Source organism: Knufia obscura, assembly GCF_036327395.1.
Source record: "Knufia obscura strain CCFEE 5817 isolate CBS 148926 chromosome Unknown scaffold_5, whole genome shotgun sequence".
Lineage (NCBI taxonomy): Eukaryota > Fungi > Ascomycota > Eurotiomycetes > Chaetothyriales > Trichomeriaceae > Knufia > Knufia obscura.
This window is the reverse complement of record NW_027042691.1, coordinates 608,756-628,556: the sequence shown is the minus strand read 5'-3', so window position 1 is coordinate 628,556 and position 19,801 is coordinate 608,756. Positions and strand designations below refer to the sequence as shown.

Here is a 19,801-nt window from a genome sequence, read left to right as displayed (position 1 = left end):
CATCTCCATGTTTACATAGTATACCTCGTGACCATGCCGCTGAAAATGTCCTTGATACAGAAAAAGGGGTACCAAATGCTCATCATCTGTTCCTTCGTGGGCTAACAAGTCCTGGACTACCATACATTGGCGGCGTTGGCAGATCCTTGTGCGGCGGTGTGGGTAATGGTCCGGACGGTGGTGGGTATCTAGATGGAAGACCTGCATTGAATGGCCCAACTAGCCTAGAGCTCTGGATGTTATTACTGCTTGACACCCTGGGCGGAAACATTGGTCTCCTCGGCTCGATGGCGGAGGCGGGCTCAGGTATGTTATCTCTAGGATCGAATCCTCTGATAGCTCTGCCTGTGCTCTGTGGCATATCGTCTGTTTCAAGCGACAAATGCTGAAGTGATAACGGAGGCGGAGGCGAGCGCTCTGCTATTCCTGTTGGTATTGATAAAGCTGGAATGCCGGCTGACCTTGAGCCTTGTCGTGGGGGTGACTGAGGATGCACAACTGTGATCTCGCCAGTTGGACTCATGAGTTTTCGTGCTGTAATCGGTGTTTGCGCATTTCCGGGAGTGGACACTGTTCCAGCAGTACCAGATGAGGATGTGGACGGGGCAGAGCCTGTATACCACGAATCGGCGGTACTGCCATCACTATTTAGCGACTTTGGAGCTGGTGGCGCTAGGTAGGATTTGCGGTTGTGTCTATCCATCAGCGACACGGCCCACTCTTGGAGGTCGACCGGCGTCCTCTTTGCTGCTTGTACAAAATGATCATGGTCGTAGAGTTGTCTGGGCGAAGGCCGTTCATCTGGATTCTTCAATAAACACTTGGCAACAAATTCGTCCAGAATTGCCGGGAAAGCCTCGCTTTTCGGTAGCTTTGGCGCCGGCTCATGCACAATCTGCTGCAATAAATCGAGGATGCCCATTGGGCCAGAACTTGCCCTATCTCCCGGACCAGCGTCCTGAGCGTCGAATGGGAAGCGTCCTATGGCCAATTGCATGATGGTAAGTCCAACACTCCAGACATCCGAGCGTACTGTATAGGCGCCGCCTTGAATACGTTCCGGGGCCATGTAGGTTGAGGTACCGACGAATGTGTCGGCGACCGAGTTCACCGTCTCGGTGGCAACGCCAAAATCACACAGCTTGATCATGCCCCTCGAGTTGACCAGGACATTAGATGGCTTGATGTCTCTGTGCATTATCCGATGTGCTTCGTAAAGGTAGACTAGGCCTCCTAATATTGATTCGGTGAGCTTGCCTAACACATCCACACGGACCGGACCGAAGTCTTTTGATATCCGGTCAAGAGATCTGCAGGTGTTGGTCAGCCGTGTGTTTCCAGAGAGATGTATTCTGCTTACCCGCAATCCATATATTCCATACACAACACGATATCCCTAGCCTCATTCTGAAAAGCGCCGTAGAAAGTGATCACAAATGGGGAGTTGCATTCATGGCCAACTTGTAGTTCTCTGACGATCTGTTTCCGTACGTTCTCTTTAGCGTCCAGACGAATGATCTTATTCGGTCAGTAATGGGCCCAGCACGAAACAGCGTAAGGTGGTGTACCTTTCTTGCCATGACCACCTTTGTGGTGGCATGCATGACTTTGCTGACTGTTCCGCCATTGCCTGCACCCAACTCTTTCAGCACTATCAGATCTTCGCTCCTTAGGTCTAGCTTGAATTCCAGACCGATCTCAAGAGTGTCTGATCTATTGCTGTCCGTATTCCCAATGGCGCCCGGTATCTGCGCATCGCCTTCGGAGGGGTTTGGCTGCTTCGGCTGTGGCGCACTGAGGGCAAGTCCCTTGACGTTTTTCCGCTTCAACGTTCGTGCTTTGAATGGATCGGACATTATGGCGGGCTATACAGTGGTCAGGAATGAAGGAATGAAGGAATGACTGTATGCCGGCGTGCCGATAGATTATGGTACACAACGAAAGATTTATTATAAGTATCTCAAAGAGTCCTGAAGCATGCAGCCAAGTTGGAGCACTAACAGGGTGGACGTGCCAGTGAGGTGTGGTGTTTGGTGTGTCAGGGCAGGCACGGGCGGCGGTTATCGATCGCCGCTGCCCAAATGGTCCAGAAGTCCCGAATGGTATGACAGCGCTTAAGGGATCCCTCCAGATTGGCGACGCGGATGAGACTATTGGTGTAGCAGCATATATAGTTTGAATTGATCTATTCGCGGATACACAGATGCGCCACTGATCGCATGCTTCACGACAAGGAGTTATGTTCACACTTGGCTTCACATGAAGTTCGAACTGGGATAACGGGTCAAGGCCGCTCCCGCAAGTCGATCACAACACACAGGGGCAGGCTCCCATGACTATCTCTAGAAGCAGCCCTCGAATATCGAAAAAGCATGACTGGGCTTGATGCAGGCCAGCTGCTATCTGAATTATTGAACTCGAACAGATGGGGTGGTGAATCGAAACACCTTGCAGCTCAGATCTGCAGCTGCGACACAAGCACAAACCTTCTGGGAAAGGCGTGCCCTTGCATGCAGTGGTGTGCAGGGTCTGTTGTTAGGCGGAAGGTCTGACTGCGAAATTGATGCCTAGAAACCTGGAAGCCTTGTCCCGAGCACTTACTGTACTCCAAACGAGGCTGAATCTCTTTCGTGCCAGTGCATCCAAATCTTGAAAGTTGACCCAACTTGCGCTTTGTTCTCTCTTACCTCTCAAGTATTCGTACGACACGACTGCCTGCCTACAGGTATTATCCTTGCTGTCTTGCTGGGGCCGCTCGAATCTCTGGCATCCTGCGCGACCTTTCGAATGATCTGAGAGATACGATTCAACAGGATACATCCTTAAGTTCATACTTCTAGACTCTTGCGACAATGGACGCCTTCGTAGACAATGCCGCCACTGTGGGCGACGAAGAAGACGAGGAGTCGTTCGATGAAGAGACTGGTGAGCCCAGATCGAGAACGAATGGCGCAGACCGCGACGTTGGCATGGGAGACTCGTCAGAAGAGGAGGAAGAGGACGATGAAGAAGAGGCTGCAAAGATTGCTGCAGGCTTCATTGATGACGAAGATGAGGAGGACATGGACGCTCGAAGGGAACGACGCCGATTGAAGAAGAAGCGGAGGAGAGAGGAACGTGAGGAGGAAGGTCTTGACGAGGAAGATCTCGAATTGATCGGCGTCAGGACACAACGAGAAGAGACAGAACCGAAATTCAAGCGCCTGAAACGTGGTCCAAGAGAAGCCGAAGACCGTGTGCGTGGTGTGGACGACATCTTCGCTGAGGAGGACGAAGAAGACGAGGCCGACCGCCGCCCTGGACGGCTAGACCGAAGAGGCGTTCAGGACGAATTCGAAGGCTTTATTGAAGAAGATGTTTTCTCCGACGAAGAGGGCCAACAAGCAAGAGAAGATGAGGAAGTCGCAAGACCGAGGCGAAGAGGGATTGCCGATCTTGGTCTGGCTGCAGATGCTGGTCTCGATGAGCAAGCAATGGAGGATTTCAGAGAAGCCTTTGGAGATGGCACAGACTACGACTTTGCCCTGGCTGCAGAAGACGAAGCAGAGGAAGAAGAGCAGGAGCGTGAAAAACACCTCGATCTCAAGGACGTCTTCGAGCCCTCTCAGCTGGCCGAGAAACTCCTTACTGACGAGGACAATGTCATCCGAATTACTGACGAACCAGAACGGCACCAGCTGGCAAGAAAGCCATACAAACATATCCAGTTGTCTGATGCTGATTACCGCGAAGAGTCTGGTTGGATCTCAAACGTTCTGCGTGCGAAAAAGAATATACAGTCTGATCTGCAAGAACCTTTCAGACGTGCTGTTGCCCAAGTTCTTGACTTTTTGGTCAAAGAGGAGCACGAGGTGCCATTCATATTCCAGAATCGGAAAGATCACTTGATCCATGCTGTACGGAGACCGGTTGGCCGCAATGACGATGGTTCTACCCGTTACGAGATGGATGCAAACAAGCTGCTAAACCAGAACGATCTATGGGCCATATTCGACCAAGACCTCAAGTTCCGTGCATTCGTCGAGAAAAGACAGCGTATCACAAAGACTTGGGAGGACATCAAGACCACTGGTCGTGATATCGAAGACGCGGTCTTCGAAGACATGCTGCCACAGGCGAATACGATTGAAGAGTTACAAGATCTGCAAGACTACATGTACTTCCAGTACTCTGCTCAGATCAAGGATGTTGCTTCCACAGCCACGAATGGGGATACCAATGGCTCCACCGTTGTCAGGAAGAGAGCGAATGCAAGCACGATCTACGAGGAGATCAGAAGCAGCAAAGTCTATCACGTCGTGAGAGCATTCGGCATTACAGCAGATGCCTTTGCGAAAAACGCCCTTCGAGAGGGTGTAAGGACATATGCAGAAGATCCATCTGAAACGCCGGACAATCTAGCGGATCAGTGCATCGACGAGAACTTTTCTACCGGCGCTCGAGCACTTAGAGCTGCTAGAAGTATGCTCGCAGAAGAAATGGTCACATCGCCAAGGTTGCGAAAGTTCATGCGGAGGAACATTTACATGGACGCGGTGGTCGACTGCCATCGAACTGAAAAGGGTCTGCGGCGGATCACCGAAGACCATCCATACTATGAATTCAAGTACCTGCGGAACCAGGATCTGCGAGCCATTGCCGGTCGACCAGATATGTTCCTGAAGATGCTCAAGGCAGAAGAGGAAGGTTTGGTCGAGGTCAAGGTGCATCTTCGGGAGCCTGAAAGACTACGGAAAGAACTTTACAAGCACATCGTCACGGACGCATACTCTGATCTGGCAGAGGCCTGGAACAATGAGCGAAAAAGCGTGGTCTCTACGGCGTTTGACAAGCTGATTTCGATTATGAGTCGAAATGTGAAGGAAAATCTCAAGAATGAATGCGAGGACAGCATTGCCCTCGACCTTCGAGAAGAATTTTCACGGAAGCTTGATCAGGCGCCATACCAGCCTCGAGGCATGAAGAAAGGTACGATACCTCGAGTTCTAGCTCTTTCGCTGGGTGGCGGTCAATCTGGACGTGATCCAGTATCGTGGGCTTATGTCAGTGATGACGGCAGAGTACTCGAGAATGGCAGCTTCACTGAGCTCCAGCCCGGCAACGAGGAGCGCAACATTGCGGACGGCAAAGATGTCGCAGCTCTCATCGAGGTCGTCCGAAGGCGAGAGCCCGAGATCATCGGTGTCTCAGGTTGGACTCCCGAAACAAGGAAACTCATTGCCAACCTCGAGGAAATCGTCAGAAATCACAACCTCCGTGGAGCGCCATATCCAGACGAAGATGATAGGGACAGATCAGACCCGCTCGAAGTTGTCGTCGTCAACGATGAAGTGGCACGGCAGTACAAATCTAGTGCCAAAGCAAAAGAGCAACATCCCGGCCTTCCAGAGTTGACGCTGTACTGTATAGCCCTTGCGAAGTACCTTCAAGATCCTTTGAAAGAGTATGCAGCACTTGGTAACGATCTCGTCTCTATCACATTCGTTCCGGCACAAACTTTGCTACCAGTCGAGAAGCTGGCCAAGGCTTTCGAAACGTCTCTTGTTGACTACGTGAACATGGTCGGTGTGGACCTGGACGAAGCCGCTGCCGATGCAGCAACAGCAAAGCTTCTGGATTATGTAGCTGGACTCGGACCACGGAAGGCCGCGAATTTACTCAAGGCCTACAACGCGTACGGTAGCGAGTTCACCACGCGATACGCTCTAGCGGTCGGCGACCACACACCATTGGGGCCGAGAGTCTGGGCGAACGCTGCAAGCACCATCTATCTTCGTTTCGAGTCCACAGATGATGCGGCAGAGTTCTTGGACAATACGCGTATCCATCCCGAAGACTACGACATTGCACGAAAAATGGCAGCCGACGCTCTCGAGCTTGATGAAGAAGATATTGTGGCTGAGACCAGAGATAATGGGCCTGGTGCCATTGTCAGAAAGCTTATCAAGGAAGATGCGGCTGACCGCGTGAACGACCTTGTTTTGGACGAGTACGCTGACCAGCTTGAGAAGGACTACAATGCCAGGAAAAGATCGACCCTCGAGAACATTCGCGCTGAGCTCAACGATCCATACGAGGAGATTCGAAGTCCGTTCCTGATCAAATTATCGGAAGGCGAAGTCTTCACAATGTTCACAGGCGAGACGAGAGACTCGTTGCAGAAGGGCATGAACGTGCCAATGCAGATCAAGCGAGTCACCGAGGCCTCAGTAGAAGGCAAGCTCGACTCTGGTATCGACGCCTACGCTATGGAAGGCGAGACCACAGAATCTGGGGTCAATCCGAAGAACGTCTATGCTCCACACCAGACAGTCCAGGCCAATATTATGAGTATTGATCGCAAGGCCTTCAACTGCGTGGTAAGCTTAAGAGAAGAAAAGACGAAGAAACCGTATCGTCGTGTAGATACCACAGAATACGAACACGACCAATGGGACGATCGAGAAGAAGCAGCCGATAGGAAGATGCTGGAGCAGAAGGTAGATGCACAAGGCAGAGTACAGCGTGTTATCAAGCATCCTCTATTCAAGCCAATGAACTCGAAGGCAGCAGAAGAGTACCTCGGCAGCATGAATAGAGGTGACCTAGTCATTCGGCCATCATCAAAGGGCAACGACCACCTGGCAATCACTTGGAAAGTGGCAGATGGTGTCTTTCAGCATATTGATGTCCTCGAGCTGGGCAAAGAGAACGAATTCTCCCTAGGCAAGACTCTCCGCGTTGGCGGCAAATACAACTATTCCGATCTAGACGAGCTGATCGTCTTACACGTCAAAGCCATGGCCAAAAAGGTCGAGGAAATGATGAACAGCGAAAAATTCCAGGACAAGCCAAAGGCCGGTTTAGGTAAGTTTGACTTCTGTCCGACACTACTACACCTACTAACAATACCTCCAGATGAATGGCTAACAACTTATTCGAACGCCAACCCCAAGCGGTCAATATACCAATTCTGTATCAATCGAGACAAACCCGGCAACTTTCACCTTTGTTTCAAAGCCGGTCAAAACGCGAAGTTGATGGACTGGAGTGTCAAGGTTATCCCTCAGGGATTCCAGCTGATGAACCAGCCGTATCCGGATATGAGGAATTTGTGTAATGGGTTCAAGCTGATCTTTGGGAATATGCAGAACGCGAGTATGATGAGGAGATAGGATTTGCCTCAGTCTGGGTTGGGAGTCAAGGCCATTGCCGTGTGAGCTGGTGGACTGAGAGGAGCTGCCTGAAGTGGGGTGCTTCTCACAAATTCGACCGGGTTTGTATCATTACAAGCATTTTTGATACGTTGACATGAGGATTTCTTCATTATCACACACAACTATGGCTATTGCAGTGTCCAATTGTGTTATTGCTACCTCCCTTCATCTCAGTAGCTAGAATTCCCCGAATCCTAGCTGTGCAGGCGTGCTCTCAGCACTGCAGTGGATGACCATACGTGCCACAGTGGTTGACCCTCTAGAACGCACGTGACTGCGCGTTTCGTGACATCAATCCCACATGTCAATCGCGGACGCCCAACGAAGCCGATGCACCAAATACTGTACTTCCACTTGCTTGCGCCGTATCTCGACTCCTTCGATATCTGCCATCCACGAACCACTACGCCGTCTATGATACAGAGAAGTAACCATTGCCATCACACACCACCGCCGCAATGCCCGCCCCCTCCCCACCCCAAATCAACATCAAAACCGCAGCCTCAACACCAAACCTCAACATCGCAAATGTCCCATCGCCGACCTCCGACGCTCCCCTTCCCACAACAGAAACAGAGACCCAATCAACACAAATCAAAACCGAGATCTTCACATTCCTACCAGACCTCTACCTCCTCATCTCGCGGTTGAGTGAACTTCGACATCCTCCCACTACGGTGAACGGCAATGGTACGCACGATGCGAACGGCGGGGGTGGCAGTTTAACGCAGACCCTCTCCCGTGACAGCGCACGCAGCGGTGAGGTTGGAGATACCGCCACGATCGACATCCGTGACCTCCCCGCCCAAATCTACAGCATCAAGAAACGGATCGCGGAGGCGAGGGGGTATGTGACGACGATACCGGATGTTGAGAGGTCGGTGCGCGAGCAAGAGGCTGAGATGCGGGAGTTGAGGGGACGGTGTGCGGGGTTGAGGGGGCGGTTGGGGGAATTGGGTGTTATTGCGGCTGAGGGAGGTGATGTTATTATGGGGGGTGTTGAGTGATTAGGACGTCTGAAACAGGAAGTAATGAGGTTATGATATGCTACGGATGCTAGGCACTGGTCGGTTGAGAATATCAAGATCCAGGCACGGCCGGATTCTACAATTTGGGTCCAGCCGTTGGGTTGGAGGTTGCCGTGTTTCCAGAGAAGGGGGAAGCGGTGATCACTACGGAGCCGTTGGGGTGTGGTATATACCAGTCGAGCTTTCCTAATTCACATGCAACCGCGATTCTGCGCAGGGAATGCACGGTATGAGACTACTGGCAGCCGTCAAACATTGCAGCTTGTTGTGGAAGGTGCGGATCAAGAGAAGAATAGGAACGAAGGTGCGATTTACTGTAGAAGGAACGTACGATTGAGCATTCGGAATGCGAAGAAAGCACGATGCGCTGTGGAAGGTAGAAGGCACGACCTAGGTTAGATGGAGTCACAACGCAGCAGTGAAGGAAGGTACGATGCAGTATGCAGGAGGAAGGCACCGCTCAGTGTAGCGGAAGGGAAGGCACGACCTATTGTATTGGGAGAAGAAAGCACGACCCAACATGCACGGGAGGAAGGTGCGACATGGCATAGAGGAAGGCACAACCTAGCACGCATATACGAAGGCACGACTGATCGGTCTCAAGTATAGAGGAAGTTGCGATTGGGAGTGGGAGGAGGGTGTTAATGTGGACTGGCAGTGAGAAGCACGGATGAGCATGATGACAAGTGCAGGCTAGGAAACGACGAAAGGGCGTCTAGCTGAGAGAGAGAGAAATACGCGGAGGCGTGATCACCACGCATGCGGGCAAATTAGGACTCGCTAAGGGCACAGCTTTGATACGGAAGGAGTGGGAGTATCGTGATGAGACTGTGCCCTAGACGCCTCTTGTGAAATATTTTGGGGTATCATATGTGGTCACGCTGGTAAGACGGGCTTACGGGTCGCTGTCAGCTGCTTGGTCATGCCATTGTGATGAGACCCCTTTGGTGAGAAAGCAATAGTGGGCTTTGGTAGTTGTTTCTCACTGCTGTTATGACAGTTGCCTGAGTACAACGACGTCTGCGAAAAGTGCACTGGAGACTTTCCCCTGCATTCCACATTCGTCTGCAGCTCTTCATTCCCTCGAGAAGGGATATATTTTGACGAGCTCAAAAATTGTTGCAGAAATGACAGAAATTATCCCATGAGGGCATCCGCAGAGTTTAGTCAGAGATATCCCGGTGAGTGCCAACCGACCCAGTTGCCAGTGCAGGTGTCTAACGGTATCTCACGGGCACGATCTCCCAAGGACTGGGGTTAACTTGGGTATGGGTCCGTGATTGTGATACCGCTTAGGGTTTGTGTTGTTTTTGTAGTTCGACGCGAGGAAGCAAGGTGTTCGATCCTTGGGGGTGCGGTATTGTGTTCCTCTCCGTCCACTTTTGCTCAGTGAACAGAAGTCAATGACAATAGTTCCCGTTTCGGCGACGTATCTCCCTCGAGGTAAGTTTTCTGGCGTTGTTGGCCTAGTCATCGCCTCTACGTGCAGCCTTTTTGCTAGAATGTTTCTTCTTCATCTTCAACCTTGACTCATTTTCGGCTCTCTGCAATTTCTTAACCTTATCTTTCTGCTCTTCAGATGTCTCGCCAGGAACATTCTGGTTGTACACATCCATGACCAGCTCATTGAGCTTTCGATAGCACGTATCCTTGTTCGCAGTCTGCTTTCGGCTATCATCACTTTGGATTAGAAGAGAATTCGTCTTGCCTGCATAGTAGGTAGACTTTCGGATACCATCATGCAGAACCGTAGGCAGCATGGGCAACAGCTGGTCGAGAGAAACGCGTAGCTGCGCTTTAGAGTTCACTCTGCTCTGATCAGCAGCTGCCCAACGAGGTTCGTAAAACTCCTCACTTGTTCACATTTTGACCTCCTGGCCCGCTAGATCGAGCATACGAGACCTCACCAATCTCACTTGGAAGAGGTCTCTGTCCCATCTGTGCATGCCATTTTCTAGCAGCATCAAAATCTGGCTCAGCAGCATTCCATCGTGTCGATGTTGTGGATAGCCATCGCAGTGCGAGAGGTTCACCTTGCAACGGAACTTTATTCCTAAGACTCCTTCCCAAGAAGGTGCTTACTGCAAGCCACCGTAGCATCGGGCAGCGTAAGCATGTGAAAAGGTGTACAGAGGAGGAAGAGCTAGGTCGGAATCCGTCCAGTGAAGATAAAGTACTGGCGGGACTGACGTCAAATGGGTGATTCAACTGCGATTTTCCCACCTTCAAGCTTGCAAAATGGTGGAAATGACTAAGAGATTCTGCTGCACTACATTTCGCGACCTTCTTGCCTCCAAAAATCGCTTCTTGATGCCATGGTCAACGAGCCTGCCTCGTCTTGTCTGCTGAGATATCCGATAATAATTCCATCGTCGCCGCAATTACACTTCCGTCAGCTGCTCATCACTTGTTCTAGGTTATCTCTGTTATCGCCAGCAGGCCTAACTTTACTTGCAGCGGGTGTTCTGGTTTCATCTCAGCCTCAGTCCACTTACACTTAGCACGTTCGCACTTCTACTCTACGTATTGGCCTGATGCAAGGATACAGAAAAGTACTATGAGTAATACTAGTCCTCCCATCGAGCAACAACGCTTCGCAAGATCTCAAACACCTGAAAGTCCACGACCTGTGCATGTACCAGAGCCTGCCAACATTCCTGTGCTTCTCAACCAGATGGATCAAGCCTCTAATGATCTTGCTACCTACAACATCCCCACCGACCAGAACTTTGCCCATTATGGAGACACTCTAGAAAATCCAGCGTACAAGACCTCTCCAAGCAAGGACGAAAATGACCCATTCCACGAATTCCTTCGCAAAGCAGACTCTGTTGTCGCAAACCCACCTGAGCCCACTGTGCCTGAATACACTAATCAAGCTGGTCAACCCCAGCCCACTGGCCAAGTAGCATCGAGTTGGAACACGAATGGCACCGATACACAGTTTGCCAGCAATGCGCAAAGCTTCGATACGAATCAAGCTCAACCGACTGCGAACGAGAACAACGAACATAAACAGCATGACATCTCAACACATGAAGGAAATGCTCGAATGGAAGAAGATGGGACACAAAACATACTAGCAGATGGGAACACCGCAGACTCTGCGACAGAAGTGAAGCCAGAAGCTGGTGTAGATTACCAGTCGTTGCTTGATACCATCACCCAGTCCACATCTACTGCTCCACCTACCGAAAACCTCCCTGCCATCACAACCGACGCCTCTGTGCCTGATGCCCAGACATCCTCATTGCCTTCTTTTCCTGGTCTGCCTAAGAAGCCGCCTCCTTTGGATACTCAAACTGCTTTCCCCACATATGTTGAACATGCACAAGCCCAGCAGCCCATTTCTGCTTCCAATGAGGCTCTCTCTTCATACCAAGCTGCCGCCAATGGCTATGCAGCCAATACTAATGCAAACAGCACGGGTCAGGCACAAATGGGTGCATCCCAAGCCCACCCGGCCAATCCCTTCGATACCGGCATGACCAACGAGCAGGCAATAGCAATGCACATGCAGTACAGCCGGCAAGGGACACAGCAACGACAGCCGACACCCCCCTCCCGAGTTGCAACTGAACCCTCCGATCGACCTTGGTCTCCACGAACCCAGGCCATATACGACAGCTTCCTCGAAAGTGAAAGATTATATGTGACAGAGGGCATTTGGGATAGGTTTCCGCTGGGCAGCAGGTTATTTGTTGGCAACCTTCCTAGTGAGAAAGTCACAAAACGAGACCTGTTTCACAGGTTCCATCGCTTTGGCCGACTAGCACAGATATCTATCAAGCAAGCATACGGCTTCGTTCAATATCATGAGGCGGAGAGCTGTAAGGCTGCTCTCGATGCTGAACAGGGAGTCGAGATCAGAGGTCGCAAGGTGCATCTCGAGATCTCCAAGCCTCAAAAAGGTTCCAAGGCGTCTCAACAACAACCGAACAAGAATCAGAGCCAAAACAATCGCAATCAAAATCAGAATCGACGGCGCTCAAGATCGCCACAGCGAAGATCGTACAGTGATTACCGAGATGAGCCCAGAACAAGGGAAGTGTTTCGAGATCGAAGAAGTCCATCGCCGCCCCGATATCGCAGAGACGATCGTGCAGGCAGTCGCGACGATAGGAGATCACCCGTGTACGGCAGCGGCTTCAGCACCTCTCAATCGTCCTCATACGATGACGAGGCCAGCCTGCCATATCCACGCAGAGACCCACGATACGTACCAGATCTACAAATAATAGTGCTCGATGGAAGTACCTCACAAGCGTTCGTCAATTGGGTCGAAGATGGCTTCAAGAGGAAGGGACTACAAGTAGGGACGACTTGGCTGAATCAGCGAACACCACTATCAGCAGTGGTCAAGAGACAAATAGTGGAAGGCGTGCAGGCTGTGGTCAAGTTGGCCTCACACCATCAAGCTAGAAGCAAGGTTCCGCTGCAGGTTTTTGACCGCTCTCACGGGACATCGAACGTTACCTTCAATGAGTACGTCGATTTGGATGTGCCGGTCGCCGCAGATGTGGTTCTGCAAGCACGTCAGAAAGAGCGTGGCAACATACAAGCCCCGCGACCGCAGTTTCCGCCGCCCTTCCCACCTGCCCAAAGCCCTTACCAACAGCAATCCCCGTGGCAACCACCGCACCAGACCATGCCTTTTCCACCGCCGCCACCTCAGCACTACCAGTACCCGCCTCAACCGCAACAGCCCTTCCGACCACCACAGCCGCCCCAACCACCTCACCCACAGTACCCAACACCCAACAGTGCTACAAGTCAACCACCGAACCTGCAGGAACTCCTCGCTAACCTCAAGGGAGGGACTGCACCACCTACACCACAGTCTGCGCATTCTGTTGGTCAGCCAAATACGCCTTACGGTCAACCTCCTCCGCCACAGTATCCCCCTCAGCAGTACGGTGGCTATCCACAAGGCTATCCGCAACCTCAGTATCAGCAGCCACCACCGCCGCAGCAGCAGCCGCAGCAGAACGGACAACAGAATGTGCAGTATATCCTCGATCAGATGGCTAGGAATCGCTAGGGTTGGCAGCAAACGTCAATTCCTTCTAGGAGGGACCAGGTAAAGAGCACTTGAGATTGAAGTGTGATCTAAGAATGGCATCGAGAGTCCTACGAGTTGCTGCAATACTTGGTAGCCTGTTACGGTACCATGACAAAGCAGGATATCAGCGCAACTGGGGATCGACGGGTTGAAAGACGTAATGCGCAAAGGCATGAGCACGGCGAGGTGTGAGCACTGCGCGTTGTGCAGGTGTATATCATTGATTAAACTCTACATCAGCTTAGTATCGTGGTTCGAAGAATAAGATTCCGTGGATAAATAAATTCACCTCCTATGGCTTGCCCCAGTCTTCCGCCGGATATGGACAAGAATCACACAGCTACAGTACCATTTCGCCAAACTCTACTCTAAACCTAGTCAGTATTACCAGACAGTGCTTGCTTACCTGCCTAGCAAAAAGACAAAAAGAGATGAGATGTTGCATCAGATGAGGTTCGAACTCATGCACGGTCACCCGTAGTAGAGATATGCGATATGAATATCTAACGATATAGCGCTTAAATCTACCGCCTTTTTCACTGATCAGCCAGGGCCCTGATGAGAGGGCATGTGTATATAAGTACCTTAGACCACCTGGAAGAATCAGCAATTTGAACAACACGCAGCGTAATAATGAATGAAACATACTCGGCCACTGATGCTCGCTTTGCGTGTGTGCAAAATATTGCATGCATTTTTGACGTGGGGCTATATCATCATGCGTGATATGGGCTGAGCGGGCACGGGTTTGGGCGGGGTAAGGGTGGAAATGACCGCTTAGGGTTTGAGTGGCAGTATCTCGGACTGCGGTGCCGGAAGGTTTGGTGTTGAAGAGATCGCAATGCACAGATAATGTGACCTTTGGAAGGTGCGGCTGAGTCTAGTCGGTTTGCTGCGCTTCATTTTATGTAGAAAGGAACATGCGGAAGTGTACAAGTTCTTCTGGTTCTTGATAAAATTCAGGGGTACAGGATAGCGCAGTACGCATTCGAGAACAACACATTCGGTCTCACCAACTATGAGGTCTCTGTGAGAAATCCTACATCTGAACACGAGCGATACCTTATGTTCACATGGATTCGTCTCTTCGTTGTAGCGAGTGGTCGACAGATAGACAAATCAATACGCTCGTTGACATGGGATCCGGCTGGAAACCGATGGACTGCTCGGGCTACCTTCCAATGTCTCGTCTCTAGCCTTGGCGCATAAGGCAACGTCCCTCATCCTCCTTAAGTCTCGCTCCTTCATCAAATTGCATCATGCACACTCATTGCATGATACGATGACGCTGAGGTGTTGCAATGGTGGGGGCGCGGATGACGAGTCAACCATCCTAGCGCGACCTTAACAGCCATGTCTATCAAAGCTATCATATACAGCAGATTCGACCCGCAGGAAGGTACGACGCGCAACAAGCATCCTTCCGTGGCAGCTGCTGACGGGCGAAGGACCAAAGATTGTTCATCAAGTACCTGAAGACTCTATCTCGACAGCAACGAACCCTGGCCCCGATGCCATTCTAGCACTCTCGACCGTCTCCAGGTTCCTGATACCAAGACAATCATTATGCGGCAACCTCGTCTGCCTCACGCCTCCTCCTGCATCTCCTGACAGTCCACCATGCATTATTGTGTCGTACCCCGTCTGTATCAAAGGCGAGCACTATCCACGAAATGAGTTTATCTTCAACTTCGCCCTTGTCCTTTCACCACCCGACACAATCGATGTTCCAAGCTACAAATCTGTGGTCACTAAGCTTGCTCACCTCATGAAAAGTCTAGAAGAGCAGACTCGCTTTCTCTCAGACGACACTTCGTTGCCAGGCACCGGCAAGGTCTATAGCTTGTGCGAAACGCTCATGGAGGATCTGAACAATTACGCCGAATGCATGATCCCGATTGACGAAGTGAACACACTCAACATCAAGCTTTTTCCAACATTGCCGAATCCAGCTCCGGTGAAAGCATGGCATGTGCCGTTGTTCACTGTTAAAATCGAGAGCTTGATGGACGAAAATTGGGATCTGACTATGCAAAGGGTCATACCTTTCATTGACGGAGTCAACAGCGTCAAGAAGATTGCTTTGCTCGCTGATGCGGACCTCAACCTTACCAGAAAATGCGTTCGCCATCTCCTGTACTACGGCTGCATTCTGCTGCTGGATATTTTCAGCTTCAACGCGATCTATGCACCTTCTGCTGAGTTCACAAACATGATCGCAACAGATCTCGAGATGCAAGCTGAGTGTGCGAGATACGTGAACACTGCTTTCGAGCCTGCGCGTCAGGAGAACGCAGTCGGGGCACATGAGGTCTCCAACTCATTCAAGAGTGGTAGCATTGCTGCAACGACTGCTGCCACCGCTGACGACGACTTCTGGCCGCTGACAGGACGCGGCGACGTGGTAGATGGCGTTGGCATAGTCCAGCTCTTTGCTTGCCTGAGGCAAGGCCTTACTGTTCGAGAATGGTACGTGCAAAACAGCAACATGCTAGCAAATATTGATGTTCGCCGCTTCATCACTTTCGGCATTATCAAAGGATTCTTGTATCGTATTCATCGATATGCAATACAGACAACGAACTTGAAGAATGAAGACGGCCCTTCAAAAGCTGCAGGAAACATGCAGGGTTCAGGAACAAAAGCATTCGACGCCAGAAATGGCGGCAGGGAATCCAGACGACGCGACGCACTGCCGTTGACTCATTTCCTCGACGCAACACACTCGTTCGATGAGATCTGCACCTATTATAGCATCAGCGAGAAAGACCTACTGCAACGTCTGAGGCATCCACAGCTCGGCGAGGTAGTGGTTCTTTGTCGCTGATGTACATGCCAAAGCTGTCTCACAGGATTTTGCTAGGTAACCAGGCACAACACTTTCTTGCGACTGGAGCCATCTCCGGGAAGGGAGGCATCACAGGAGATCGGCAGGTCATGGACAGAAGTACTGTTGTTGCCAGCCGCTAGAATAGTCAAGGGCTGAGAAAGCAGCACGACTTGGACATGGCCTCCATGCTCCGCAAGGCATTTCCCCATGTCTTCAAGACAGCGGCAGGTTCAGCTCACGCAAAGTCCTTTCATCACGGTACAAGACCCACGACGTTGTTATCTTCATGCAAGCAATGATCCTTCAAAGCAGAGCCACGTGGCTAGAGCCTCCTCAGACTCGCACAGCCACATTACCAACGCTGGTGGCCTTAACCGCTCAACCGGCGCTCCTCGCAGCTCGATACGAACTTCACACGAGGCACCGCAGGTCCACTGGTGTTAGCTTTCTGGGTGGAGTAGAATACGGTACGCTCTAACATTGTTGGGCTTCAGGCTAATGTAGCCTTCCATGTCCAAACTTAAGCTTTCTTCTATACACTGGAGCCATTCTCAGCTGGTATGCCTCGCTTTGTGCTCGCTGGCCCCAGGTTGCACTACTCAGGGTTGACTACATCATATTGGACCCGTTCATAGCACTTTGGCCCTTTCGTACTAATTCTCCAGGTCGTCAACACTACATCCGAACGAACATCACAGTATTATAACTCAAGATGTTGACCACAACACTCGTCGAGGATGAATCATGCCTATCGACTCTTATACTGCGACCCTGCAAGGACAAGAAGAGCAAATATCGAATACCGAAGAAGAAGACAATGGCGTCGCGGAAGGACCAACCTCAACTGAGCGATGACTCGCAAGCAGGATCAAGTGCCCGGGTGAAGAAGTTTCATTCTAAGAGCCGGAGAGGGTGTCTTACATGCAGGTCAGCTACTCAGATGTCGTCAAAGTACTTTGCACTCATACATTCGATAGGCAGCGGCGTGTGAAGTGCGACGAGCGACGAACGCCGAACTGCGCTCGTTGCGACAAAGGCGGCTATATATGCGAGTGGGCAGAAACTCGTTTGGGACGTTCTCGAGCATCCGAAGACAGACTCAGCAGCACGCCTACGAGATCTGCCTCTGTAGCTACTGTACGATCAGAAGACGACAACTTATTGCACAGATTCTTCTCGGAGGGCATTGTGGCCAATGTTGCTACTCTGTTCACTGACATGGCCAGCTCCTTCATTGGAGATACGTCGAAAGCACAAGATATGTCACATCAGATATCGAGTTTTTACTATCAATTCGTCTATGAAGCCAGTCAGTCTCATCGTATTATCCGAAAAACTTTATCAGCACTCTGCGGACTGTACGAGCGCGCACCTGCAACAAGTCGGACGTCCTCCCCGAGAAACCCCGAGCCCATATCGCGTTACGGAGAAGCCGTGACGGACTTGAGGACATCATCAAGAGGGCTGTCTCCAGACGTTGTACTGATTGCAAGCATACTGTTCGCCAATTGCGAATACCTTATGGGTGATCTGTGCTCTGCTGTACGTCACCTGCGAGCTGGAGCAAGAATCCTCGTCGAGCATCACGACTCCGCAGGCGAGCAGTTGTCATCGGCGCTCCGAGATGCACTAAGCACGATATTTGCGGCATTCGAGCATGACTCTGTAGATCTAGAAAGCGCTACGCCAGGCTCAGACTACCTGGACACAATTGGAGAGCATCAATTCGATAATCTCAACCAGGCCAATGATCAACTGCTACAAATCTATGCACATACCTTCGCGCTTCAGAAAATGAGCCAAAGCCATTCCAATCACATCTCGCTAGCTGTTAACGACTTCAAACGTTGGTCCAACTCGTGGAGGAGCAGGATTGCCGACCTGGGACATTCCCTTGGGACCGAGCAGCTTCCGTGGCTACACTTGTTGCATGGACAGCACATTGCGTTGAATACTGTTATTGACACAATGTCGAGGACCAACGAAGCAACAGCCAGAGACCATCAATTAGATGACTTGATACTACAGATGTCAGACTTCCTCGAGGCGTCTGCAGGATCTTTGCAGGACAAAGAAGTGATGGATCGCCCATACCATGAGAATGTCGGCTTGATATTGCCGCTCTTCCTGGTTACACTACGTTGCGCGGATCCGCAAACCTGCGAAGCTGCCTTAGCCCTCCTTGGTCGGTTGTGTGTTGTGGAAGGCGCTCTCAACAGCTGCTGTGCTCATGCTGTTGCACAGTCCGCCATCCACGCGCGACATGCTGCACGTATGGGTGGTCGCAGCACAACTTACACTTCCGAAAATGTACTTCCAGTGGCTGAGATCAAGAAAGTGGCACTCTGTAAGCCGGGCGCGCAACTGGATGTTACGTTCACTTTCCCACGCAACTCAGCCTCTGGACAGATGGAAAGTAATGCTATTGTCAGTAGGTTCTGCTTACCTAGCATTCGAGCTGCCGAGAACCTCTGTGGCACACTTGAGGCCGGTGGCTACCAAGGTCCAGTCGCGACTCGGACTCTGGAAGGCTGTTCCTGCAATCAAAGCCCCTGAAACGGAATTGAGCGTGTTTCATAATGGTGGAAGGTTGCTTTGCAGCTCAAGCTGCATCTCAGATGTTATTGCAGACAAGGATGAATATGCATGATATAACGACAATCAACCACAAGTCCTTTCGAGATCGCGACAGGTCCGAGCACACAGCTTTCCCGTCGAAGTCCACGGCATTCGACAAAACCTTCCGCATTATGATCTGCTCGGAGGACGCCTTGGCTGTGACTTTGCTGAACATTTGTCTCAAGCACGTGCACGATTGGTCGTGTTGTATCACCCTGGTCTAGGCTTTCGGTAGCACCCGCAACGGCCTCAAGTAGCTCTGCGCGAAGGATCGAACGACGACGCTAAATCTATGCGCCTGCATAATTGCATGACTTCCAGGCACGAAGTCAACATGGACATCGGCTCATCCTCAACAATGGACCAGCTGCCAATGTACTCAGATGAAACCGGTGTTACTAGGTGGTGGACTGTACAAGTACACTCTTTGTGCCAATCATCCCTCCATACGCAAGCAAAGCACCACCAATGCTCGATCTGCACAAGCTACAAAGACTCAGCACTTTCAAGCTCCGCAATCTCGCGAGCTCATTGGGTTTCGACAGCCGGAAGCTGTTCGGTCCACAACAACGCCTGGGCAGCGTGTTGTCGAGCACTACCTATACCACGACAGTGCAGTCGCTTTTAGACCATGCCTGCTAATCTCAAGGATGGCAAGCAAATGACCTCTATGGTGGACGGGACGCTCTACTTTTCCCTCTTGTGCATGCAGCTTGCGGTATTCCGCTAGTCTCGAAGACGCGTATGTGGCCTTTGCAGGACTAGGAGGACTGGAGAAATGCGACAGATGTCCAAAAGCAGAAGGTGCCTGGCCGCCGAAGTTGAGCTAGATGGCACGCCTGGTAAGTCGAGGCTCTTGGCCGCCCGACAGCCAATCACAACGTGCTGACTCAACTTCGCTGCGCATAGGCGGCGTAACGCGCTGGGAGCTTAGCGAAGATCACCGGTTGAGGGAGTTACTTTGGTCATCGATAGAGCTGCAATGAGTAGCACTCGGATTAGGCTAGCACGAAAGACCGATCAGATTCCATATCACAACATCTCCATTCATTACCGATCGCCCAGC

General features: G+C 51.2%; 7 protein-coding genes and 1 non-coding gene across 8 annotated transcripts; 5 read left to right on the top strand and 3 right to left on the bottom strand.

Annotated features, from left to right (window-relative positions):
* Positions 1–82: 82 nt before the first annotated feature.
* STE7 (MAP kinase kinase (MEK)) lies at positions 83–1,856 on the bottom strand (the record flags this gene model as incomplete). The annotated part of the gene is made up of 3 exons (XM_064873435.1): positions 83–1,310; positions 1,361–1,518; positions 1,569–1,856. 3 exons carry the CDS (start codon positions 1,854–1,856, stop codon positions 83–85), a joined length of 1,674 nt encoding a protein of 557 aa, XP_064730539.1.
* Positions 1,857–2,852: 996 nt separating this feature from the next.
* Positions 2,853–7,154, top strand: SPT6 (Transcription elongation factor spt6; the record flags this gene model as incomplete). Its single annotated transcript, XM_064873434.1, has 2 exons — positions 2,853–6,846; positions 6,898–7,154. 2 exons carry the CDS (start codon positions 2,853–2,855, stop codon positions 7,152–7,154), a joined length of 4,251 nt encoding a protein of 1,416 aa, XP_064730538.1.
* A 500-nt stretch (positions 7,155–7,654) lies between these two features.
* PMZ80_005012 (uncharacterized protein) lies at positions 7,655–8,203 on the top strand (the record flags this gene model as incomplete). The annotated part of the gene is made up of 1 exon (XM_064873433.1): positions 7,655–8,203. One exon carries the CDS (start codon positions 7,655–7,657, stop codon positions 8,201–8,203), a length of 549 nt encoding a protein of 182 aa, XP_064730537.1.
* A 1,487-nt stretch (positions 8,204–9,690) lies between these two features.
* On the bottom strand, positions 9,691–10,162 carry PMZ80_005011 (uncharacterized protein; the record flags this gene model as incomplete). Its single annotated transcript, XM_064873432.1, has 2 exons — positions 9,691–10,033; positions 10,080–10,162. 2 exons carry the CDS (start codon positions 10,160–10,162, stop codon positions 9,691–9,693), a joined length of 426 nt encoding a protein of 141 aa, XP_064730536.1.
* Positions 10,163–10,781: 619 nt separating this feature from the next.
* NAB3 (nuclear polyadenylated RNA-binding protein 3) lies at positions 10,782–13,265 on the top strand (the record flags this gene model as incomplete). Its single annotated transcript, XM_064873431.1, has 1 exon — positions 10,782–13,265. The coding sequence occupies one exon, from the start codon at positions 10,782–10,784 to the stop codon at positions 13,263–13,265; it is 2,484 nt and encodes an 827-aa protein (XP_064730535.1).
* A 461-nt stretch (positions 13,266–13,726) lies between these two features.
* Positions 13,727–13,840, bottom strand: PMZ80_005009. The gene has a single exon. It is a non-coding gene; the product is annotated as a tRNA-Leu (tRNA).
* Positions 13,841–14,639: 799 nt separating this feature from the next.
* NPR2 (Nitrogen permease regulator 2) lies at positions 14,640–16,113 on the top strand (the record flags this gene model as incomplete). The annotated part of the gene is made up of 2 exons (XM_064873430.1): positions 14,640–14,685; positions 14,735–16,113. The coding sequence occupies 2 exons, from the start codon at positions 14,640–14,642 to the stop codon at positions 16,111–16,113; spliced, it is 1,425 nt and encodes a 474-aa protein (XP_064730534.1).
* A 1,221-nt stretch (positions 16,114–17,334) lies between these two features.
* On the top strand, positions 17,335–18,672 carry PMZ80_005007 (uncharacterized protein; the record flags this gene model as incomplete). The annotated part of the gene is made up of 1 exon (XM_064873429.1): positions 17,335–18,672. The coding sequence occupies one exon, from the start codon at positions 17,335–17,337 to the stop codon at positions 18,670–18,672; it is 1,338 nt and encodes a 445-aa protein (XP_064730533.1).
* Between the last annotated feature and the right edge of the window lie 1,129 nt (positions 18,673–19,801).